The sequence below is a fragment of the Colletes gigas genome, unplaced genomic scaffold (genome assembly GCF_013123115.1).
Source record: "Colletes gigas isolate AHSC1104 unplaced genomic scaffold, ASM1312311v1 Colletes_gigas_Sc00005, whole genome shotgun sequence".
Taxonomy (NCBI): domain Eukaryota; kingdom Metazoa; phylum Arthropoda; class Insecta; order Hymenoptera; family Colletidae; genus Colletes; species Colletes gigas.
The window spans coordinates 9026389-9051554 of NW_025106634.1; the positions used below are offsets into that span (position 1 = coordinate 9026389).

The 25166-nt window shown below is 41.5% G+C and overlaps 3 protein-coding genes across 4 annotated transcripts; 2 read left to right on the forward strand and 1 right to left on the reverse strand.

The window, feature by feature from the left end:
- The first annotated feature begins 160 nt into the window (after window positions 1–160).
- On the forward strand, window positions 161–1718 carry LOC122395348 (DENN domain-containing protein 10-like). Its single transcript, XM_043392834.1, has 5 exons — window positions 161–373; window positions 450–646; window positions 756–1187; window positions 1257–1374; window positions 1447–1718. Exons 1-5 carry the CDS (start codon window positions 334–336, stop codon window positions 1716–1718), a joined length of 1059 nt encoding a protein of 352 aa, XP_043248769.1. The 5' UTR covers window positions 161–333.
- Window positions 1719–2257: 539 nt separating this feature from the next.
- LOC122395082 (eukaryotic translation initiation factor 3 subunit A) lies at window positions 2258–7626 on the forward strand. 2 transcript variants are annotated; one of them, XM_043392396.1, is made up of 5 exons: window positions 2258–2435; window positions 3417–6104; window positions 6309–6610; window positions 6682–6896; window positions 7009–7626. In XM_043392396.1, the coding sequence occupies exons 1-5, from the start codon at window positions 2387–2389 to the stop codon at window positions 7103–7105; spliced, it is 3351 nt and encodes a 1116-aa protein (XP_043248331.1). In that variant the 5' UTR covers window positions 2258–2386; the 3' UTR covers window positions 7106–7626. The 2 variants fall into 2 exon arrangements, with proteins under 2 accessions (XP_043248331.1, XP_043248332.1); XM_043392397.1 differs by having other exon boundaries at window positions 3417–6086.
- Window positions 7627–7859: 233 nt separating this feature from the next.
- Window positions 7860–24710, reverse strand: LOC122395083. Its single transcript, XM_043392398.1, has 5 exons — window positions 23034–24710; window positions 19067–19336; window positions 11169–11357; window positions 10508–10643; window positions 7860–9020 (listed from the first exon to the last, which is right to left on the reverse strand). The coding sequence occupies exons 2-5, from the start codon at window positions 19287–19289 to the stop codon at window positions 8882–8884; spliced, it is 687 nt and encodes a 228-aa protein (XP_043248333.1). The 5' UTR covers window positions 19290–19336; window positions 23034–24710; the 3' UTR covers window positions 7860–8881.
- Between the last annotated feature and the right edge of the window lie 456 nt (window positions 24711–25166).

The window sequence follows — 25166 nt, forward strand, 5'->3', positions numbered from 1 at the left end:
TACGATGTCAGTACGTTCAACGTTTGGACTTAAAACTAACTAAGACATCTGTGGTTTCCCATATTTCGCACAGACTGCAGCACATACCGATCTCACACAATTTCACTAGATGTTTTTTATCACGATAGACCATGTATGATACACCCTTTCCAACAAACATAACCTCAATAAATGTCAAACTTGCCAAAACTTATGTTTATCTGTTTCTAATGACTACTTGCGTCAAAACGTAGAAATGGGATACTATCTCGAAACGAGATTAAATTGTTAACTGGGTTCTCAATTATTTTCACATAATTTGATGGGTGAATCCGTTAATAATACTTGCTTGAAATGGCTCCACTTACAGATTTACTTTCTTGTAGCATAATCGGTAATCTTTGACTTACGCATATATTTAAAATTATTATTTTCTTTCCAGCATTCGTTACATTAGATTTAAATTTCAGAGAAAGATTCTAACGGTGATGTGTTATGGACGTGGTCTTATCCAATAATATCGGAATCGCAAAAAGCAGTTGTCACAAGAAAATGTAACTTGGAGTTAGAACACAATTCTCCGCAAGTATTCATATTTTCAAGGCAAAAGCACGATTGGTTCTACATACATTGTAGCGAAGTATTCGATTCGGACAAATTGCCACAAGTAAGTTATAATTCCTTTGAAACACAAAATAGCTAAGTAACTGTACTTATTGAAGATACATGCACGCAATGAAGTTACCGGAAACAAACGAGAATTGTCTTCAACACAGGTAAAACAATTTGCATTGGTTTTGTTCGCGAAAGACTTTAATCCACGAAAATACGAAGTACTTTCAAGAGTCCTTAGCAAAATGTACTGTAAGACCGGGAAACCAACAGAAATCTTACAGCTGTACCTTTCTGTGTTTACAAAAGGATCGTGTTCTACCCAAGAGAACGGAACATTTGTTTCGGATGACTTTAATAGTCATTGTTTTACGGTTAATACTAATATCAAAGAATTAATTAAAACATTCGAATTGGAAACAATTCTAATATACACAGCCCTTCTTTTAAAGAAGAGAATAATAGTCTATCATCATAGCTTGGAACAACTATTAAAATGGATTGGGTTATTTCCTGCATTAATGAAACATCGTAAAGTCACTGATAATTTATTTCCTTGGGTGGATCTGGTCGACGATGAACTATCAGAATTGAAGGTATATCGACTAATAGTCACCTTAGAATCTAACATTATTATAAACTTCAAGCTAATAAATTTTCTGCAGAGACATTCGCATTACGTTGCTGGCTGTAGAAATAGCTCTATCTCATCAAAAACAGACCTGTTTGACCTGCTCGTGAACATTCCAGCTAGAGAGATTACTGTTGCCTCGCATGCAAAAGGTAACAAAGGATTTGACGCAATTTTTATTCTATTAAAGATTTCCTGCCTCTGAAAACTATGTTTATTTTTAGAAAGTCTCACAATGACAAAAACGCATAAAGAAATAGCTTTATTCATGGTCCAGTTGTGCGAAAATCAAACCTATACAGAAGCCCAAATAATATCTGAAATAAATGACAAAACTCAGGATCTATTGAATCAACTAACGTCCCTGGCAGTTGTTCAAGGACCCGATGGAAGAAAAATGGTTTCAGCGCAAACATTGAAGGAAAAGAATTTACCACCGGCTGTAGAAAATTTCTTAATCAACTTGGCTGTCGCGGAAAATTTGTTTTTATTATAACTTATTGTATATTTTTGTAAATAAATTCCTTCGATAATTATATTATGTATTATTTCCTAAATAAATACGATTCAAAGAAAAAGTAATTGTTCGACTTTAAAGAAAGGAAACTAAAACGAAATAACGAAATGTTAAAGAGAACCATAACCAACAATTTAAATGTTTGATATAGTATTGATGCTTAAAGATACAACAACTGATCGCTTTATCTTAACAAGAGATACACACTATTCGAGAAATATGAAAATTTAAAGCAATAAATTTATGTTTGAAGAGCAGTGATATTGAAAACAAACCTTTACGATATCTAGTGCCAAGCCCACTTGCTATCCTTATTCATGTTCAGTCGACGTACACATAATAATCTTGATATAGATTTATCACGAAGACAATAAGAGCAATAAACTAAATTGCATTTTTCCCAACGAATCCGACTACTTGCGTCAATTATTTCAGAGACGTTTTAGAACCAGGTTGGCTGATTTGACTTGCATATTACGGGAAGCCATTTTTCTCTAGTGACCGCCTTTCATCCGGTACACGCGGTCGTAGTCCGTCGTAACAAACGTCGTGTCGTTAAGAGCGTAAATTTCCAATTTTACACATAGATTTATTGAATTTCGCGATAGCGTGTATGGTGTGAAATTAACTATATTCGTGCAAAAAAAATGGCGCGATACGGACAGAGACCAGAGAATGCTCTGAAAAGAGCAAACGGTATGTATACTGTTCGTTAACAGACGATATGACATGGCCGATACATTTTTAATACAGGGTTCAAAAAATATTTTCTCCTCCCAATACTTGTTTCCGTTCATCCATATCGTTCGATCATATGGTTTTGTATCATTGATTTATCACCAAAAACCAAACTCCCATTTCTATAGCATTCGTATTGCTTGCAGTCACGTTTGATCGACTGCTTTTTAATACATATTTTACACAACCATACGCATCTACTGAACAATTATGCAAGCTGCTTGTTCGAAAAAGAATCTACTAGAATTGACTGTTACGAATAAAATCTAACACTCGTCGTTTTCACACGAACGTTTCTCGAATGACCAAAGTATCCGTTCGTTAAATAAATTGATACGATGCGTGCTTTTCCGATACTGATAAAAACGAATTTCGATCATTTTGCTTTTGTTTTCTATTGAACGTTGTGCGTAAGTTTTTGTTCAATATTGTTCCACGCCGATATCATTGAACCGACTTTGACAATAGAGGCATCTATTTTCTTTGTTACGTATACCGCTGCACTATTTTGTAATATTACTTGAAATTGGTTATCATTAACCCTTGAACGATTGCGCGCGACTCATCAGAGACCCCGACTTCGTTATTTCATTAATAACTCATTGACTTAATTAAATTAATACCTCGCATTTTAGATAATCCTCTCTGTTAACCTCTTTGATCCAACACTGATATATTTCTAAGTTATTTGTGAGGTCTGTTGAAGATCTCATACGATATTTTACCCCATTTAATACATACATACCTTTTTCTGTTATTCATTTATGTACCCTTGCTGTTCTAAGCATTTTTATCCTAATGTTTTAATATTATTTTTTTAAATAAATCGACGATTAATTAAATAATATTGAATTAAATTATAGCAGATTAAAATAGATAATTTATCATTTTTCATGAAATTTCAACAATACAAACGTACGTATGTTTTCTGCCCAACAGAATTCATTGAAGTAGGTAAGCCAGCTCGAGCACTAGACACTTTGCAAGAAGTCTTCCGCAATAAAAAATGGACGTACAGCTGGTCAGAGTCGGTATTAGAACCGATAATGTTCAAATACCTAGACTTATGCGTAGAACTAAAAAAATCACACATAGCAAAAGAGGGCCTATTTCAATATCGAAACATGTTCCAATCTGTAAACGTTGGGAGTTTGGAGAACGTTATACGCGGATATCTGCGCATGGCAGAAGAAAAAACAAACCAAGCACGAAAGCAGAGTCAACAAGCCGTTATAGATATAGACGATCTTGACAATTTGGCCACCCCAGAGAGCATATTGCTGTCGGCTGTTAGCGGGGAAGATGCTCAAGACAGAAGCGACCGTACCATTCTAACACCATGGGTGAAATTTTTATGGGAATCGTACTGCCAGTGCTTGGAATTACTGAGAACCAATGCACACGTCGAAACGTTGTACCATGATATTGCGCGTATGGCCTTTCAGTTTTGCCTCGAATACAATCGTAAAACGGAATTTCGCAAACTGTGTGAGAAACTGAGGAAACATCTGGAAGAAATTTGTAAATTACCTGCATTGGTCTCTAATGTTTCCATGAACAGAGCAGAGACGCAACAATTGAACCTGGAAACGCGATTGAATCAACTTGACTCAGCAATTCAAATGGAATTATGGCAAGAGGCCTTCAAATCCTCAGAAGATGTGCACGGTATGATGAATTTGTCGAAAAAGCTCCCAGTGCCAAAAACTATGGCCAATTATTATCAAAAGTTGGCGATGGTTTTCTGGAAAGCAGGAAACTATCTTTTCCATGCCGCGGCGTTGTTCAAATTGTTGCAACTCTCGCGTGAAATGAAGAAGAATATGTCGCTCGAGGAACAGCAGAGAATGGCCAATCGCGTGTTGTTGGCTACGCTCTCTATACCGTTGCCATCGGCTCATCCGGAATTTGATCGTTTTATCGAAACAGACAAAAGTCCGTTAGAGAAAGCTCAAAAGCTTGCAACGCTTTTAGGACTTACGCAACCACCAACGAGAGTTTCTCTGCTTAAAGATATCGTTCGTTTAAACATTGTAAATTTAGCGTCCCCGCAGTTGCAAGAATTGTACTCGTGGCTGGAAGTTGAGTTCCACCCTTTGGAGCTGTGCAACAGAGTAGATTCTGTTATTCAAACGTTACAAACCGACGAGACCGGTCCTCTGATTCAGTATGTACCCGCCTTACAGGACGTGACGCTTGTACGCCTGGTTCATCAAATATCGCAGGTTTATCAAACCATAAAATTTGACAGGCTCTTGGAGCTTGCCAAATTCACGACAGACTTTCATCTGGAACGACTCCTGGTCGACTGTGTAAGATACAACGACATGCAAATAAGAATTAACCATGGAAAGAAATGTGTTCACTTTGGGGTTGATCTGTCCGAGGCTCAAAGAGAGGACCATCCCGATGGTCCTGTTCTACAAGCAATGCCGTCTGAACAAATTCGCTGTCAGCTTGTAAATATGGCTACTGTGTTACATAGAGCAATTAATATTATTAATCCAAACAAAAAGAAAATGGAGAGAGAAAAGTTACGTAATGCTATGGTTAGTCACTACCACGAAACCAAGTTGAAAGAACATCAAAGAATCCTAGGAAGGCACAAGATCATAGAGGAGAGAAAGGAATACATCGAACATATTAACACGGTCCGCGAAGAAGAGGAGATGCGAAGGCAGGAGGAATTGCAGAGACAGCAAATGTTAGCCGAACAAAAGAGGCTCGAGCAGGAAAGGGAAGAACGCGAAAGGAAACGGCAACAGAGCGAGATTCAACAGATCAAGGACCGCCATCTTAAAGAGAAAATGCAACAGATCTCCCAGACTAGTCACGGTCAGAAAGTTCTGAAGAAATTGGACGAGGACGAAATAAAGAAATTGGACGCGGAACAAATCGCAGCCCGCGAGGCGGAAGAGTTGCAGAAGGAACGCCGGGAAATGCAACAGAAATTGAAGTCTCAGGAGAAGAAGATCGACTACTTGGAACGTGCCAAACGTTTGGAGGAAATTCCGTTGGTGGAGAAAGCGGCGGAGGAGAAGATGGAGCAGGCGAAGCAACGCTGGGAGCAGCAAGAGGCGGAACGGATCGCCGCGGCCATCGAGGAGAGACAGCAGGCTGTCGCGACTCGGGAACGCATGGCCAGGATGAAGGAGGACAACGATATTTTCTTGACAAAGATTTTAGCCGAGCGAAAGAATATTTATATAGAGAAATTTACGGAGTTCGAGAAAATCTTGAACGAGGAGAAGGCGAGTAGGCTGTTGAAGCGCAAGATGGAGCGGAAGGCCGAGCGTAAAGCAAAATGGGAGAAGGAACGGGCCGAGGCTCTCGAGAGGAAACGTTTGGAGGATTTGCGTATCAAGCAGGAAGAGGAGAAACGACGCTTGGAGGAGGAGAAAGCGAAGAAAGAGGAGGAGGAGAAAGCGAAGCGCGCCGAGGAAGAGGCGAGGGAGGCTGAACGTTTGGCTAAGATCGAGAAACAGGCGGAGATCACCAGGGCTAGGGAAGCGGAGATAGAACGGAAACTCGAGGAGGAGAAACAGAGGGACAAGGACTCGTGGAGACGCGGGGAACAACAACAGCGCCATCGCATTCCTGAGAAATCAAGCGCGTCTGTTGGATTAGGTTATATATATTTGTTACTTGGAGGATGGATCAATGGCGCAAATTTTTATGTTACACCTCCGTAATCTCCACCACTCAGAGAAACTGTATTAGAAGATTTTTGTTGCGTAGATCTAGTCTCAGAGTAGCGGAGGTTACGTGAACGTAACGTTGGCACATTATGTACAATTTGGGGTTTTTTTTTTCTATTTTATATAACCACAGTGGAGATGTCTTGGCGTCGTCCTGTGGACACAAAGGAGGACGGTGGTGGAGGCGGAGGCGGAGGCGGAGGAGGAGGCGGAGGCGGAGGAGGTGGTGGTGTTGGTGTCGGAGTCGGAGTCGGTGGCGGTGGCGGTGTTGGTGTTGGTGGCGGAGGTGGCAAAGACGATACCTTGCGTTGGAAGAGACGCGACGCGGACAAATGGAGGAAAGACGACTACGAAAAGGATGACACGAGGGACAACAGAGACAGAGATAGGGATAGGGATAGGATAGACAAAGATCGTGGAATGGATGCTCGTCCCGTAAGTATATCAAGAATATTGAGCCCACGACTGGCTTTACATGTGTGTAAAAATATATTTACTTGGAACAGATACGCGATATTCCACGTGACCCCATATCGGATGGACCTCGTACCCGTGGTAGAATGTTCGATCGACGCGGTGGACCGGGCAGCGGACCAGGCAGTGGACCAGGCGGCGGTGGTCAGCGCCGCGACGACACAATGCGTAACAGTACTCAAAACTGGCGCGACAAAAGCGAAGTGATACAAAATCCTCCTCGAGATTTGCCCAGACGCGATGAAAAGTAAGTATACGCTAAATAAAAGTTTACCCAATCGACGATCTTAGATTTCGATGAAATATTGTAATGTAAAATTAATCGACCGAAATAACCGAAACAAATATTCCATTGATAGGCGGGAGGACCCTAAAGATGACAGACTTCCACCTAAACACGAAGAAAAAAGACCATCTGTGGAGGATGACGGATGGTCGCAGGTTAGCCGGCGTTAATATAGGGCATGAAAACTACCTATAGGAGCAACGTTTTATTATTCTTCAAGATCAGTGCATAATACGCAGTTAGACTTTTGCCTGAAGTTCAATGACGGGCCCAAAACTCTACTGTTTCATGCACCGCTTCGTTTCTCCTCCGATATACTCGTAACGATAAAAAGAAAGCACAAAGATGATCGTTAGCCAATTCACCCGCATTACGACAAAACAAAAGGAAAACGTTATGTATTAACAGGCGACGATAAAATTGAGTTTTTATGATATTTTTAAACTCGGAACAAGAATTTTCTAAATCGACCACGCTGCGTTACATGCATTAGACTTGTAAAGAAACCCGAAAAAAATTCGAACAATATACATATTAATTAGTGTATCACAACTGTATGTGAAATATGAATCAATGTACAGAGTAGAAGGGATGGTGGACTGTATGAATGCCGAAGTATTTAATTGACTAGGTAACCTGACGGCAGAGGTGAAAAGTCTCAAAACATCAATAAAGTTTTCTTGTATCCTGATTCTTTATGTTAATTATTTTAATAAACCGGAAATACGTCGTTACCGATATCGCTCGACGAAGAAAGAAGAAAGAAGAAAACGCGAATAGATTGACATCGAAATCATCGTATTCCCCCCCGCACACGCTCATGGCAGCAAGTTTAATTTGTATAATATGCATCACAGTTTTGAGACGATCATGAGAGCCGACCTCGTTATCATGGTATAAGTGAAGATCTACGCATCTTGTCCGTATTTGTTTTTTTAATTGTTTTATTACATTTATGGTATATTTAATAATTACGATACTACGTAATAAATAAATCACTACAGAGTATCAAACTCCGTTTCTATTTACACCCTACAACACCAAGTCGTGAATCGACTTGTTCATCGACACATTGTGCACTGCAGTCGGTAACTGGCTTGGCTGCGCAAGGTTTTCTGACATAACTAACATGGTGGAGGGGACACACACCTTCAATAGCCTTGAGCGGCCAGTAGATTTTGATCCAACCATAGTACACGACGATCGTTTTACCAGCTCTCTCGTAAAAGGCAAGATATACGATATCTTTCTTACGTATTTGATTTTTAATTGTATCGCGTAAAGCTGCTAAATGTTTCTCAGACAAAAAATCTCTAAACGTGAAAATGGGCATTTAAAACGCGCGAAAGATACACAACTAACAAGAGTATTTAAATTATTATGCTAGAACGAGTCGCAACCATGTCGTCGAGACACTTGTCGACTTTATTACTTGAAATTGTAACATAGTTTAACGATACCGTAACACACACGCTACAAGTCGTCCATTTGTAACAGAAACACTCGTCAACCGACACTCTCTTATATCCACTCACGATTATTTTAACGGCTATCAAAAACACTCAGCGGTCACAGTCTTTAAACGAAACGTCGGGACCAAGGATCAACATCGTTACAAAAATAGTTGCTTCGTGAACTTTTTCTTATCGTTCGTAGTCGAGCTCGTGAATTTCATAATTTCCATGCTTTCGTACGTTGCAACGAGTCCACGTGCAAATGTTACGTAAAATTTTATTGGAACTTTGATCTTACGTTAAAAACATTCGTCCACGATTCGAAGCTAATTCCGTTAACGTGTTTGCTCTTGAGACGCTACACGGCGCTAAATATGCCAGTAAACACTTAGGAACTCAACTCACATTGGGCCTGGCTCGCGCCAGCGACGCGAACGTTGTTTTTTTTGTAATGGATCTCGCTTCGAGCCATCGTCCCGAGCATCCCGCGATTTAATACAACATTATTGCAGCGGCGGTCTTCTCCTCCAGCGGCGGAATCGTTTCCAGGCGTTCGATTTTGTCTCGTCCCGAGCCCCAACCGACCAACGCTATGCTGATCAAATGCACCGCGCCGGCGCAAACGACGAGCCTGAAGTAGCGACAGAAAAATTACCAACTTCACACCGTTGCCGTGTCGGTCACCGGTGACCGACGCAACCCAACAAACTTACATCACTTATACTCAAATTTAAATCTTCGTGGCTTTAAATTCTTCAAAGTAATTGCTATATCCGAAGCAAGGGTTCGATTCGAACTTAATTTTTCAAAAAATCTGTCTAAAAGTTAGTACGCCATTTTTGTGGTAGATGTACACACCGATCAATCACGTTCCCTTTATTTATTATTCTCCTTTGTTTCTATGTCCGTTGAATCGTAAATATGTTTCATCCTCTATTGTTCGGGTAGATAAAGGCATTTGTCAATAACGTGCCATGCTTTATTATTAATTTATTCGTTTTGTCCAGCGCTGGCTTTATTGTTATTTGTGAGAAATTCGACGTGAATTTACAGTACTGCTGGCACAGACTGTGATCCGATTCTGTACATTGCTCCGTGAATTTATCATACAGTTTAAATTTTATTGACAGTTTGTTATTAATTATTTACCGAGTAAATATCTATAATACTTTCAGCTACTCTATTCGGATACGAATACATCTGTGAGTGACAGAATAAAATTTTGTTTCCAGTCTCAAGTGACTAGTTTTATTGTTTTATTTGGCCTTTCAGAATTTTGTTTTCATGAACTTTTAGTCCAGACGATAGTCGCATTCGTGCAAAATAAGACACTAATTAAATAGTTTTCTAGCTTTAAATAGTAAATAGCTTTTAAATAGTCATTTAGCTTTACTTCTCCATATATTTTCTTTCAAGTTAATTTGCAAACCTATGTCTCTAAATTCTTCTATCTTCTTTTCCAATCACTGTCACTTAAAATGAAATACACAAATAGACATTTCAAATACGTTGTTAAAGAGAACCTACATTCCCATCTTTTATAGGTTACCTTCAATGACTAAATTACGAATGAAACTGAACCTAACCTAACTCGGACCAAATTACGAATTAAACTGAAAATATTCTCCCAGCAATAATCGATTTTCCAATAAGAACGCTGGAACTGTAAATAGAAACAAAATGGAAGCTACAAATGATAATTTAACTGACCATTATGATGGTGGTATCTTTCCACGATGACCAACCTAACCTAACCTAACCGGAATACAAATGTAACGCGATTCGAACAAGCGAGCAACAAATATGGCGGCTATGACAATTGAAAGTTCTATCGCTCTTGTCGGGGTAGCCTATATGTTGCTAAATAAAACTTGTATTTTATGGTATCATGGAGACTGTTGTACGATGCGTTTTCTCATGCTAGCTGTTGCTGATCGCTTCGGGAAAAGCATCATGCTTTACAGAAAGCAGAGAAACATCTATCGTATCGGACAGGGGGCTTTGGAACACGTCATCCGTGAAGCATGGAATCATCGGTGCAGCTTGGCCCAGGCTCGCGAGAGCCTCTGTGCACTCGATGCTCCATCGCCATTGAGCGGAGAATAAAAGGTCTCTTACCAAAACGAATAACCGAGCTCAGCAGAACCCTCGCTGGTCCACATATTGTCGATGTCCTCCTTCGGAAGCACGTTGAAGTACAGCTTCGTGTAATACTGTGCCAGCCAAGTGCTCGTGCTCGCCAGGCACATTAAAACTAAACAAACGTGTAAGTCAATATTACAGGTTACTTATTCGACGGTGTTCATCGTGCGTGTACAGCGTGGAGAAGGAAAGATCAATCCTACGAGAAATAACTAACCGTATTTGCCCGGACGTTTTAATCGACCCGATATTTTAAAATTAATCGTATCCATCGAATCCTAGAAGCACCCATCTATTTACCTAGCTCTAAGAAATATCGAAACGCAGAACGTCATATTTTTCCGTCGTGAATCGGCATAAATATTCTGGAAAATTCCGGATATGCTTTATACGCGGTGAAAAGGCAAACGTATACGTTTCGAGGTGGCTTTATTTATTTCCGCTCGTCAATTATAGATATGTACTTCGTTGCCCGCGACGCGACAGCGAACCGTACAATGGCCGACGGGCCGAAAACGAGTCTGGCATGCACGCGATAAAGGGCACGGGGAGAGAAAGAATAGTTGTAAAGTTGTCCAAGCGAAAGCTTATAGTCCCGCAAGAGGACCGTCGAAAGAAGTTTGCCCTCGAGACTTACGCGTTAAAATATTTATGAAGTATACCCCTGGATCGGAGAGGACTTTGGACCTCGGCGAAGTGGCCGTGTTCAAAACGGCGAGAAGCGCTGCGAGGCCTGCGGTGACCAGGGCCGCCGATGTCGTTGTCAGAGTGCTGATCCAAAGTCCCCAGGACATCACCGTTGGGTCCTGTCTGATCATCTCAGGCACTGGAACAAAATATACGTTAATATTAATCGGGGCACTGTACAGGAGAAAGCTTTCTTCGAAGAAACTCGAGCGGAGAATTAATTAGCACCTTGTCCACCGCGGCGCTCAATTCAAGATGCGCCCCATACCGAGTTCGGCGATCTGCTCACAAGCGACGATGCGCGCGCATCGATCGTGGGCCTGCCAATCGGTGCCTCGTGGTGGCCAAGCTCGTGGCCATTTTCGTAGTCGTGTTCAAACCGTCTACCGATATAACGCTGTTCTCGTGTTTATAGTTTATTCGTATTGTTCATTAACGATCTTCCCGACTGTATATTCGCCATTGTTTTTTAGCTTATTTTAGAAACGGGCATGAATTTGTTAGAGATATATTTTTCAATCGTAACGAGTACATTGAATTGCATAGTTCTATGTTTGTTACGCTTTGTTATTGACTGCTTTACTGTTCGGCCGAAAGGAATCTGTTCCTTCTCATTTTACAAACGATAAACTTGTTGGAATGTCGAGCAGTTTTCATACAGCGGTACCAATCTTCAGGAATGTAATTAGTTGAACGCTACAGAATCTACTGACACAAAGCCTGAGTCATTCGACGAAGTTAATGGCCCGATATCAAAATTTTTTTATATTCTCGTCGGCTCGAGCCAAGTTCTACGTAGAAAAACTTATTTTATCTTTGCTTCCATCGGTTTTGATATGTTTAATTAAACATTCCAAAGATAAAAGAATCATAGACTTTCGCGTGAATCGTTGTGGCGATAAACATTATACAATAATATGCGTCAGACAGTTAGTATTTGAAACGGAAGTGCTTTCTGTAAATCAATGCTACATACATAAAACATTAAAAAATTCCATACGAGACTCACGGTACAGGGAAAATAGTTTTGAAAGATGCCAATTTTTTTGGACTATTCGCACCGTCATGGTTTCGAAAAAATGAAATAAGTATACGAAGTTGTTTTTTCCCTCCCAACTGGATTCGTGGTTTGGCCCAGTGCGCGACTCTGTCGGAAACTCTGTCGGAAACTCGGTCGTGTCGCCATTGCCAAATTTTGCTCCTTTGAAGTTCGTCTTTTTTCCCTCCCCCCTCCCTCTCGGCCGAAAACGAACCGAATCACGACGGATTGGCGCGCGAATTGAAATTACAGCGAGGCGTAATGAATAATTAAGCGCGCGGCAAATACACCTTCGCTTTGGCCGGTTAAAGTTATATTGCGTCGCAAATAGCAGACTAGATAATTAGCCCGGGGCTGGGTTCTCAGCGAATCGCCAAGTTGGTAGCTCGCGTCCGCTGGAGGACATCCCAGGAATTTCTCGTAAGAAACTTATCCTTGAGATCTACTTAAAGTATGGGCCAGCGACACGTGAACTACTCACCCGTTACATACATGTTGGCCACGAACACGGGTTCTTGGTAAAGAAACTTTATCCTCCAAACTGTTCGGAGAGTTTCAATGGATGCATTCTTGGCGATGAGTTACGAAACCTTGAATTCCGTTTCTATAGAAACTTCCAAGAATCGACAGTTAATGCTCTTGGCGTTTCTAACGTAGAATTTTAAAGCAAATAATTATATTCATTTCTTGAACGATCGTGTCAAACGGATTTCTAAGAGTGAAGAGGTTATGTTTTCCAATTTATCAGTGCAACACGTTAAATTATAGTGTCAGGGGAGTTGTGGTGCAGTGTTGCGAACGCAAAGTGGCGGGAAACGCGATACGCGACTTTCCATCGCGGCAGTCTAGACTTTCCACGGAAAAAGGGGATTTTAACGTTCGCTGCGGTCAGCATCAACAACGCCGATGATACGAGTAGCCCCCAGCGCACGTGAAAGTCGACCACGAGGCACGGTCGAGAATTTTTTCGCGCCGTGAAACCAGTTTCTGCTCCTATTGTTACAACCGCTGCCCGATCTCGCAAACGGAATATCTCTCTCGGTCAGCTTTTCCTAATGCCCGTTCACCGGAGAGTTTCGCTCCCCAGGCTCTCCCTGCTGCAACGTTTTTTATCGGTTTTTCCACGAAGATACGACCGTCAAAAATTCTTGAAAAGGATTACGCTGTTTAACCCTTTGCACTCCGAATTATATTCCAATTTTGTTACCAGCGCCTTTAAGTGTTTTATTTGAAATTTACCTGTTAAAATATCTGTTTTATCTACACTGTTATTGCATTTTGTAACTTTCAAGTGTACGATATCTCTTTGGTTTGGACTTGAAAAAATGTTAATGTTAGTTTAATAGTACCGAACGATAGAACGAAACGGGGCTTTCGCGTGCATCGTTGGAATCAACTTTTTCCTCGCGACAGTCGGTCAACAGTGTCGAGGTAAGGTTAATAAACGATTACACCGATTCGATCGCGACACGCATACCAATCGACCGGGCTGAAACGCAGGTACAATGTGACAAAAGCTATTATTGACCTCACGTTCGAAGACGCACTGTTCGACGTGTATGCACGCGAGCATCGTTTAATACGTGACCGTCTGTACGTGATAGCGTGTCCCTTCGGCGCCATTGCCCCGATGAAAGAGAAACGTTTTTCGCGACGCGTGCCACGACCATCCCCACCCCTCTTATACACGGTGATCGGTAACTAGTAGGCAAATTACAACCCCTGGATGGTTCTACGCGGAACAAAAGAATTTTCGTAGAACCATTCACCGCCACGACTTGTAGAGCACTATTGAATTCAAATATGGCTGCCATGACAATGGGGAAGTTCTATCGCTCTTATTGGAAAACCCTATTCTACCGTACGCTGCTTTCTCACGTTCATTGAATAAAACATTATTTGTGTTAACGTTCGGTTTTGCTTGTTTTGGAAACACCCAGCGTGCCAGAAGATTTTTGGATTCCAAGCGAATAAAAAACATTCCCTGTCCGGGGAAGGAAGGGGGGATGAAAAATTGCCCCGCCTGGACCGAAAGTCTAATACAGAGCAGCCGTAGAAGAAACGAATATCACGGAGGAAGAAAACGCAGCTAGGAAAATTGGTTCCGCAGATTGAATATCGAGCGTGCAACTTTTGCAAAAGGGAGTCGAAATTTCGAGTGGACGTGGAAAACGGTCCAAGAAACATTTCCTATGACCCTTCCGGACCGGGGGACTTCCGTTACAGGAAGTCGACAATAATTTCAAGAAATGTTTACCTTTTCGGAACAGGGGGCTATTTCTTGACAGAGAAACGTAAGAAATTAGAAAGAGAAGCTGGTGAAAAGCATTTCTAAATGGGCTCTCGATGGAGGAAGAATAATTTTTGGTTAAATTGATAAAAATAACACTGATTATAAGTCTGTAATATTTAATTCCTCCAGCCTTCGCTGTATTAAATGTTTTCGTTGCCAGGTTATTAATTCAGTAATAATGGAACAGATAATCGTTAATTACGTATTCGCTTTCGTACGATAATCATAATTATTGATAAACGTTGGTCGGTGACTCGATTACACGGTAATTATAGTTGTTAATCGTTGATTATAGTACATCGTGTCGAACGCTGGGCGAAATTGGGCTTTTAATCGCCACCTTTTAACGGCCATTGTTAAAACTGTTAGTCCGCCCCCTGCAGTTCTTGCGACGGACTTTAAAGCGAACGCTCGATAAAAATCTAGCAGCGTCTAATGCAAGGCGCGCTGAGTCAGCTTCGCTCGGCAAGTCCACCAGCACTATCTCGATGAAACGCCAATTTTTATTTTCCTGACCTTCTATTTGACGTGGTCCAAACCGTGAATTAATCGATTAAATGCAGTCGAGGCGTATCACGATCGACGGTCCCAAAAATTAAATTTCTCGTTTACGTTGAGTCGGTCACAATTCTTAGAATCTCCGTTACAAACCAGTTTAACATCTGGTCTGTCTACTGTCGCTGTTCTACTGAAGGGGTTAATCCTTTGCACTCCAAATTATATTTCAATTTTGTTAGATGCAGCTCCCAACGCTTTTAAGTGTTTTATTTTAAATTTACGGTAACTAAAAAATAGGAGAGTTTAAACAAATAGAGGAACAAATAAATTCAATTAAATATCTGTTTTATTTATATTATTGTTGTATTTTGCAATTTTCAAGTGTATGATATCTCTTGAAATTTGTTTAGCAAAAAAAAGATTTATTTCCCTTCTTTCTTCAGGTATTTCTCTGTTTGACCAAACTGCACAAACCTTATGCTTTCTTTCGGAATGTACGAAAATGAAATTGAATTCTATTGGTTTGAGTGCAAAGGGTTAATAATAATAAAGATGTCTCACGTTTCGGATGAAATCATTTGGCGATGAGGTTGAAGAAAATAGTAATTACAGATGACTAATTTTCGACATGATTGTTTCTCGTCGCTTTGGAATCAGAGACCGGAATAAGCAAGGACGACAAACGTGAGCGGTTCCGCCATGATCGTTATCGTCCGCTCTGTTCGCGTTCGGCTCGCGCAAAGTGGTGCAGTGTTCCATAACGATTTCCTTATTCGCGCGGGGTCCGGTTGCTTTTTTTCGCGTCTGGTTTCGCGAAAAATCATGCCGTAACCAAAGTGCGTAAGAGGAAGACCGTTACAACGGCGCGTCCCGTAAAATGCTATTCAAATTGTTCGCCGGTCGTGCGGCGTATGCTGCACGGATTAACGTATGTACTCCTCCGGTAGTCCACCTCCGGAGGGGTAAGATGCTACACGGAGAGCGGATGTTTTCGCTCGAGTGCTTTGACCGCCATTGTAACGCCGGTTATAGCGCGATAACAGTTTCCTCCGGGCAATAACGATTCCAGTATCAGGACGACGGGACACGCGAGCATTATAAACACGGTCTTTGAGCCCGCAGGAACTCCGGACGCTGCGAGAAGCTGAGAAAAAATTCGTTATGGGATTACCGGTATCGCTCTACTCGTTCGCCGCGATATAGGCGCGGTGTCTATGAAACGTTTTGCAATTTAATTATTTTTTATCAAAATTATAATTCTTATAACTATTGAAATATTTACAAATAAAAAATTAAATTATATATTTCATAAGAATTTCATTGTATATCATTTCAAGATATTGCTATAGTCAATTTTTATTATCCATCTAAAAATTAACTTTTTTTTATAAAACCCACGTGGCAAAAAGCTTCCTAATTTTATGTAATTTTTTCAAAACAGTTACGAAACAACTCTACCAACTGGGAGGATCCCTCTTGGAGACAGTGAAGCTCGAGAGACATTTATCGTAATGATTTATGAATTTATTACCAGACGATCGTCCTGACATATATATCCGCGATAATGCAATTCTATCGCGAGAAAGCGCTCGAGAAGCTTCGCCACCTGGCGGTAACATCGCAGTACTGCTACGGGCGAGGTATCGCGCGGGCCGAATACGCGCATGCGCGCCCAAGTAGACTGTCGTATACAGGGGTCGCGTGGTCTGCCAAACAGTCGTGAACATGAAATCTTTGCACATAAATTACATGTTAATAACGCGCTTCAGAGACATGCTACATAGCCTATGTCCGTCCTAGAGTGTGCAGGAATAACGTGTCAAAATTTGAGGAAGATCGGTTCAATAGGTCTTGAGTTTTGCGCGAACATAAAAAAAAAAGCAATAGATTGCAGAGTACAACGAACCAGTTGCGGGCGGACGTATCGTCGCTAGCGTTCCCCAAACAATTCGATTTTTTATCGACGATTGTCATCGTTCCAATAACGGGTCGTAGCGAACGAATGGTCGTAAAACATCGGATCGGACGTTGCCAAGTACGTACGTGTAATCTACACCCGATTAGCCGGATTTCGTGACTAACAGAAAACGATCCCGCGGATCGGGCAGCAAAGTTAAACGAAACTGATCCGACAGCGATTATCAAACGGAGGATTTATCGCAGATATGCGCGCGACTCTCCCGCTCGCCGTCGACTACAGAGATCGCGTGCAGGTACAGTTATGCCGAATGAGATTCCCCGGTCTTGGCCAACCATCCGGCAGAATTTATGGCCCCCAGTATCACACCGGGTACCCTGGAACACGCGGGAATCTTCCTCGCGCTGTTCATCCTAGATGATAACTCGTCGTCGACTGATATTACCACAAGTTCCCGCTCCAGGCGAACCGTACCGCTGTACTTTCGACCTTAGACCCATTCGAGCTGACCGGATCTACGCAAACGATCGATGACCTGTTTCTTTTTTTTTTTTTGTTCAAACTTTCCTCTCCTAAACTTTGATTCCTAGTCAAAAAGATAACTCTGATCCTCTTAAAATTGATCGAAAATTATTTGACCGTTAATATATTCGACTGTCGTTGTTTTCGATGACAATTTACGCACAGGATGTTGACTCGAAATATAAAACGATAACGTTCGAGGTGGGTTTGCGCGTTTCAAGCTACCCTGTACGAATGCGGGTTCGTATCTCACGTACGGTATTACTAACCGCGAAGATTCTCGAAACGTGCTGGTATTGCTTACCCACTTCGATCCGTGATCGAAGATTATGAGTTTAAAACACTGTCCACGTAGTACATCAATACAGTTGCGTAACACGTCGCTTCGGATCCTGATACCTTTCTATTAAATTATTCCATCTGTTACCGACTACTGAATCTGCATTCCCGATGAGAAACTTCTCATCAACATATTTTTGCGTAATGACCCATTCGAGAAGAAGATATATTCAAATATATTCGAGCTGCTAAAACTAATTTGAAAAATTAAAATTTTAACCCGAGATCATTTTCTCGGCTCAACCGTGATCTTTTCTGCAAAGTTAAACTAATCGTCAAGTACAGGCGAACGAGGTTAAGCGTCTAATTGATGTTACCAGTAGCCGGAACGGGAACAACCTTTGAGCTACCAAAGGAACTTGCCAGAAATTTAATAAGCCTAGATTATTACCTATTAGGATCTCACTGATTGGAATTATACCGGTGGAGATTACACCTTACTTATTATGGCTATAGCCGAATCCGAATTGGGGTTACAGCCAGATATTTCTACTCAAAATTGAGGTTATTTTTTTCGACCCTCGGTTGAAATTATTTTAACGTACTATTTTAGTCTCGAAATGGGAGACGAAAGTAATTACGGCGGAGTTCTATCCGACTCGAGGAACAAAAGTGACCCCAAGAGAAAATTTCCTTACGCCAACTGGAGTCTGGTGAGTCTAGGGGACCCGTCCCTTTGTGGCTCGGGTAACGATGAGAGGGCTAATTATTTCAAGTCCAATGACCCCCTCCCACCCTCTGGTAGCGGTGAACTAGGGGAGCTCAAGTTCATGATCTTCGGATCACAGAGGTATGGAAGCTGAGGGTACACCCAACTGCTACAGAACTACAGTTAACGCGATAACTACCACGCCTGTTTTTCGTGTCTACGGAATGTCTTCGACCATGGCGGTGTAAGTGTCTTCGAAGACGGTACTTTTCTTTGCTGGCAAACAAAGTTAACAAGGCGTTCAGAACCATAAACAGTCTAATAGGGTTCTACATGGTATACAGTTATCAGTAGACTGCGGGATGTTTATGCATTTATGGGAAATTTTAATCCTCAAAAAACTACAGAAATACTTAAAGTAAGATACGAATTATTACATTTAGGGCCTCTGCGAAGCTTCCGTTTCATTGATTCTATTAATAAAAATGTGAATTTGCATAAAGATCCGCAGTCTGGTCTTTGCTTAAAAAAGAAACAGATCTAGAAATGTGCAGTTAACGGTAAAATAAATTCTGAAGCAAAAGACTTACCGGAGATGTGGTACGTCCTCCAGCCGTACGCGACGTTCAACTCTTTCTTTCCTTGAAGGAGGCCAAAGTGAACCCTGCCGGCGCTTTCCTGGGGGTTTGGTGTCCTCAGGGGTCGCGCCTCGACCCAGTGTTGCGTTACAAGAGCGGCGCACACGAGGCCGCCGCCGAGCAACGACAGGAAAAACGTGGCGAAGATCGTGCCTCTACGGAACATGGACGTCATCCTTGGGTCACGCGACGTCGGACCAGCCTTCGGATAGTTCGAGATCACTGCAACAGAGGAGAAACAAGTGGCGAGTCATACCGGACGCTCGGCTCGCATTCCTCTCGTTCCGAGTGTACATAACCCATTCGATGCAGTTTATGCCCCGCGACAGGAACAGTAAATTGCTCGCTGCGTTTCTCTCGGAATTAAATTTCAACGAATGCCCCTCCGCAGCTTCGTAATTCAGCTGTCGCGATACAGAGGAGGATTTTTCGAGACGATTTGAACAAACATCCGGAATTAATTGAATTTCGCGCGGGAAACCTAACCTCGAACGTTTGGAAACCGTTTAACACTTTGACTGCCACGTCACCCATATATGGGTGACAGGATTTATCACAAAATTAATTCTCAAGTGAAGACGTTGGGGGGAAATAAATTTGTATAGAATTTGTAAATTACAAGATTGCAAAACTAGGTACTGAACAAAATTCTAGGTTATGTAGCTCACAATGGTCTAAAATCAAAATTTTACTTTCACAGAATATTGCACGGTATTGATTTGGCAGTCAAAGTGTTAAGGCGAACGTCGAAATTTTCGCGAGATCACTATATGTTCGACGTGGGCGTAAAAATTGCAAGGGAAGAAGGGAATTTAAGGGGAATTTTACGGATGCTAAGAGGATGACGTTCACCTGGCTACGAGTATCCTATTACACGAGGAGGAGTTATTCGGCCGAAAAGAAAGAGAGAATGAAAGTGAATACGATTTAAATGTATAAAGTGGTGTTTGAATGTCATTCTAATACAATAGCTTTGGTGGAAAATGAAAACTGTAGAATTAGAAGGGAAACGAGAGCACTGAAATATGAAGATAGGATGCAAGAAATAAAGTGGAAACACTACCAAAGAATCGAGATGTAAGAAAAAGCAAAAACGATAATGGAATGGGAAGAATACTTCCGTGAGAATGAGCGATATGCAGAAGCGAGGATAAAGGCGAGGAGAATGGTTCTGAACAGTCGTCAGCATGGTGGAAGGACGAACAGGAAAGTGCAATCTCAGGTGCGGTGTAAGAAAGCTCAGATGTGATAACAAATGTGTTTACATTCTAAGCGTGGTGAAAACGGAATAATTTAACAAGGCCAGGGAAAGGAACTAGTCGGAGACTAAATAACAACGATATCGGTTGAAAGAGGAGATATTAATTGCGTGAGAAATACGTAGCGATAGGATGATCAAGAATAGAGGCAAAATAAATTCTTCGTATTCGACGCGACGGTTACAGCAAATCTTAGATAACTGCGAGACAGACGGGGACTGTTTACTTTTCAGTTCCCAGAAAGGCAGAAGCCGAGCAACAACGTCGTCTTTGTATTTCGTCGAACGTAGAAAAGGACAGAGAACGGAGGATCAGGTTACACAACACGGTTCGTCAAGAGGAGTCTCCTTCGAACGAAAATGACTCACTCAGTATTTTTCTATCGCGACGAAGACGTTAAGTAATATTACACTCGAGAATCAGACGATCTTTAATCGCGCAACAAGCTTAAAATAGCAGTTATACTGCTATTACTTCCCAACAATTTACCGTTGCACGTCTGTTTTTTCCACCGACAAATTAATGCATCGTAAAAATCGCCGAACGATGTATAGAATCGTTATCGAGCATCGGGATTTACGATGTTGAAAAACGTACGCGCGAAAATGTCGTCGCGTCTGTTTTTCTGGTCTTTAACTTGATACGCGTCACTCATTAACGCTTTAAGCGTCTCGTTTCCTTTTCCCGCGCAAAAACCGCGAAACGTTTCTGCGTATATTTGCCATCCAAATACGAAACACGTCGTTCCACGTCGGGCGGTCTCAAATGACACCTCATATTTGGAGAATGTTCCTTTCTCCCGATGCCGGGTTTCTCTTTTCAACGAACCAACGGAGACGATGCGCACGCACGTAGCCTTTGCGCACGGGAACAAGACGCTCTCCGCGCAACCATCGGTAGTCTACTTGACGACAGCAACTATTTAAATTATGCCGCAGAAACTATGCCGCTTTCGCAACAATTATCCGGTCTGGTAGAAGAATCCACGGGCGTGAAAGCGCCTCGAGAACGAACCGCTCGACATTTCGACAACTTTTTCTTTTATCCCTTCGGCCCTTCGCCCCCTACCGGCCACTTGGGAAAATCGTATTTACCAACGACGAATGTAAATTTCACGTTCGTACGTAAACAAGCGCCTCTCGTTTACGGTTCGTGAATTTGTAAAAGCTCGCGATTCGAATCTAATATTTCTATTCGTTATTCGGAAATAAAATTCCCATGAATTTTTAATTCAGCATGAATTCTTCTACTGGAACGGATAATAAAATTTTACAGATAACGAACGAGAGTAACCGTAAGGCGGGTGAATAAACATTGCTTACGTAAATGGGAAAGCAATTTTAATTGCTCGAAGACATAAGATTTTTAAATAGACGTAACAGCTATTTTTCTGGATTCACGAACGTTTACGAAACTCGATGAAACGTGGGCGAAAGTCGCGCGTTCTGGGACAATTGAAAAATCACGATCTGGGAGAATAGAAAATTTCATAGATGAAAGGATTATGATAATTTTTGTACAGAAATTTTCTAATTAATGTCCGATGTACACGGCAAAGTAGAACGAATGAGACAGTCCTAATCTTGAACGTTGATCGCAGCATCCACCGTATTTATCGTGGATAATTTCATTAATTCGTTGTTATTTGGTAATTGATTTCTCGTTAGGAAGTTCTTACATAGTATTTGCTATAAGATGGGAGATTTACTGGCGCGAATAAGTGTTTGGAAACTAATTCGTGGAAGTTGGCTGCGAAGCAATCTCTTTCTCATTTAACTTGCAGGATTTCTGTAAACCGTGCTGCGAGATGCAAGATTTATTGGTGTCGGTAAGTGTTAATTATTTGGAGCTTGCTTACTCGGGAATGAGCCCTGCAACAATCTGACATTTAACTACAAGCGAATTTCGAACGGAAATGATATTTCACATCCTCTCAGCAATTTATACAAATGTTTGGATTACGATTATTATAATAATTATAATATTATCTACTTTAAAATTTGCTGTTCAACGATTAAATTAAATCTCGATTGTTCTGTGTCATTTGTTAACAGGCTACCATTAAGGTAAAAGCACCAGTAGTGAACACCTTTAAAGCATCTTTTCTTGGAGAAACTATAATACTGTTCCTTTGTTTCCTAGATGGCAGTACCAATTTACCAAACTAGGCAATAACTTCCTCTCTATCGCCTTACATGGTTAAAGCTTGAAAATCCAACAAAATATATCATTAAATTTGTTTTTAAGCCCAAGAATTGCTTCTATTAATCGACACTCGTGAAAAGCTGAAATTGCAATCGCTGACACTTTCTGTTTCAGTAGCAGGCATTTGGAGAAAGCACCAAGAAAGTAGGCAACGTTACATGTTTTGTAGAACATACTCTTAACTTCTGAGAATGAAAGTTTACAAGACAGTAATCTACGTTCAAAGAATCAAGACATATAGAAAAATATAATAATGATAATAACAATATTTCTTTCGAAGGGTCTCCGCTAGACTATCTCTATCCATCAACTATCTATTTGACTATCTCTACGAGACCTAGGGTCTCCGCAAAACTGAACAATTTTAACGATAGATTTTTTGAAAAAACTGTCCACCGTAAAGCCGTACCAGTTGGACTTAAAAAAAGGAAACGTCGTAGGACGCCGGCACGTACCTTGTCCCTGGCTCTCGACGAAGTGGACCTGGCTGAGACTCCTGGAGAACTCGCCCTGCTTCACCTTCTGCGAGAAGTCGGCGTTACCGAGCCTCTTGGAGAACTTGACGCGGCAGTTGCTCCGAGGTTTGCCCGGCCTGAGCAGAGAGGACGGCCTGGGTCTCCTCGCGAACGTGTACGGTATAGTGTACGGTTGCGCTACGTAAAAGTAAATCGGCCGGTAGTCTTCATGGAGCTGATGTTGAGCGAAGCCGCCGTTCGCCGGATAGCTGCTGTACACGCTCGGTGCCCCGTTGCTGTACGCGTACGAGCCCGTATAGTGGACGCCGTAGTGGTTCGCCGTTTTTCGTGTCTTGCTGTCCACCGTTTTGAAAAACGAGAGAGGAGTCCTTCCTCCCGAACAGTTCCTTTCTTTCAGAATCTTGCCCCTTCGACACGGAGTCCGTTCAATGGATAAGTATTTCTATTGGAAAGTTAAGCTCGATACCACATTTACACGATTCTGCTCAACTTGGATTTTCGTTTCAAGATATCTCTTATCAGTTATTATTTTTCTCGGCGTTAAACGAACGCAAACGTCCTCGTTTCTTTTCAGAATTTAAGCTTAATTCCTTGGAAACCTTGCGTTCGTCGGATTCCTTTTCGTCGAGTAAAAAAAAAACAGAGTCCTTCCTCGCAGGCTGGGCTCTCTTTCTTTTGGAATCGTTCACCGAATCGTACAATGTTCTACTTAACTCCGGATTCCAGAGATTTCCAGACTCCCGGTATTTGATTTTCTCTTGACAGACAATAAGTTTTATGGCCGCATAGAATGATCCCTCGCTCTAGTTTCGCGTCGTTTTTAAGGAAATTTTCTTCCACTCGTCGAGCTTGTTCGATAACATTCTAATTTCAACTGCGATCTTGGCGTGTACTTAAGCTTCTTTCTACAGCAATTTTTTTGCTCGACGATGATTACAAACGTTCGTAGATAGAAAACAAATTTTCTTTTCTCCGGTCGATAGTTCCCGTAACCGAATGTTGCAAGCCTTTTTCTAGAATTCTCTCTCAAATTTAAGCTCTATTTACTATTAACTATGCGCTCGTCGAGCGTACGCAACGATTTATCGTTACCGGCGTGTTCCCTTTCACTGTTACGAACGAACCTTCTCCCTCGAGCGAACTTTTTTTTATCAAAACGTGTATGAAGTATCTCGACGATTCGCTATACTCCTTATTCTCCGATCGTACGTACCGGGAATCGAGATTGCTTTCGTTCCGGCCGAACCACCATTTATTATTAATTCGAAAGGTTGCTCTGGCCAAATAGAATCACGCCCCTAACCGATCTCGTTCTTTTTCCGTTTGGAAAATTTTACGAAATACACTCTTGTCGAAGGCACGGTTTCGCGATTAAATTTTACAAACTACGATCGGATATCATCTTTTCTTCGATGCCTAGTGATTGAGTGTTTTTGGTACACTTTCTTCGCGTTTCATTCGACGCTGTTTTGAACGATAAAGGGGTAGCCACCTGGACGTTTGGTTTCCAGTGTTTTCTCACGAATATCCTCGCGACGGTTCTACGCCATGCTGAAAGGACCTTCCTCCTTGATCTTCGTTTTTCCCGTCTAATCGCGTACTCCGTCCCGAAAGAACTGTTAACCGTCCGTTTCGGATTAAAAGTTCACTGCCTCCGGGACCACGGCGTGGAGCTTCCTGCGCATAACAATCGTATCAATTAGACCGCGTTTAACGCGTCGTTGGAGTAAAATTACAAGCTAACGAACCCGCTATATTAAGGGGGCACTCTGGTTTGTTACGTCGAAAAAATCAATTTTCCATTTTTGCATTTCTTTCAAAATTAGCAGAGGCAAAAATATATGATTGCAAAAAATTTGTCCACCGTCTCGAATTTTTTTCTCGAAAGTGAGTAGGATTTCGGGGGTATATATATTCAACAAAATTGATAGAAATTGACCCCTGCGACAGAAAATAATTTTTTTAGGACGATTTAAAATTTTTTAATTTTGTCGAAAAATTTCAAAGCTACTCGAATTTTTTTCTCGAAAGTGGGTAGGATTTCGAGGGTATGTGTATTCGACAAAATTGATAGAAATTGACTCCTGCGACAGAAAATAATTTTTTTAGGAC

Bases quoted from the DNA above. Each gene is read 5' to 3' on its own strand.
- LOC122395348 (XM_043392834.1), top strand. From the start codon at position 334: ATGGCTCCACTTACAGATTTACTTTCTTGTAGCATAATCG. The intron at 374-449 runs GTAATCTTTGAC...TTTAAATTTCAG, and splicing joins ACTTTCTTGTAGCATAATCG to AGAAAGATTCTAACGGTGAT. The intron at 1,188-1,256 runs GTATATCGACTA...AATTTTCTGCAG, and splicing joins ATGAACTATCAGAATTGAAG to AGACATTCGCATTACGTTGC.
- LOC122395082 (XM_043392396.1), top strand. From the start codon at position 2,387: ATGGCGCGATACGGACAGAGACCAGAGAATGCTCTGAAAAGAGCAAAC. The intron at 2,436-3,416 runs GTATGTATACTG...TCTGCCCAACAG, and splicing joins TGCTCTGAAAAGAGCAAACG to AATTCATTGAAGTAGGTAAG. The intron at 6,897-7,008 runs GTAAGTATACGC...TTCCATTGATAG, and splicing joins TTGCCCAGACGCGATGAAAA to GCGGGAGGACCCTAAAGATG.
- LOC122395083 (XM_043392398.1), bottom strand. From the start codon at position 19,289: ATGACGTCCATGTTCCGTAGAGGCACGATCTTCGCCACGTTTTTCCTG. The intron at 11,358-19,066 runs GTAAGTCTTTTG...ATTTTGTTCCAG, and splicing joins GAGGACGTACCACATCTCCG to TGCCTGAGATGATCAGACAG. The intron at 9,021-10,507 runs GTAAGAGACCTT...TCGCTACTTCAG, and splicing joins GAGCTCGGTTATTCGTTTTG to GCTCGTCGTTTGCGCCGGCG.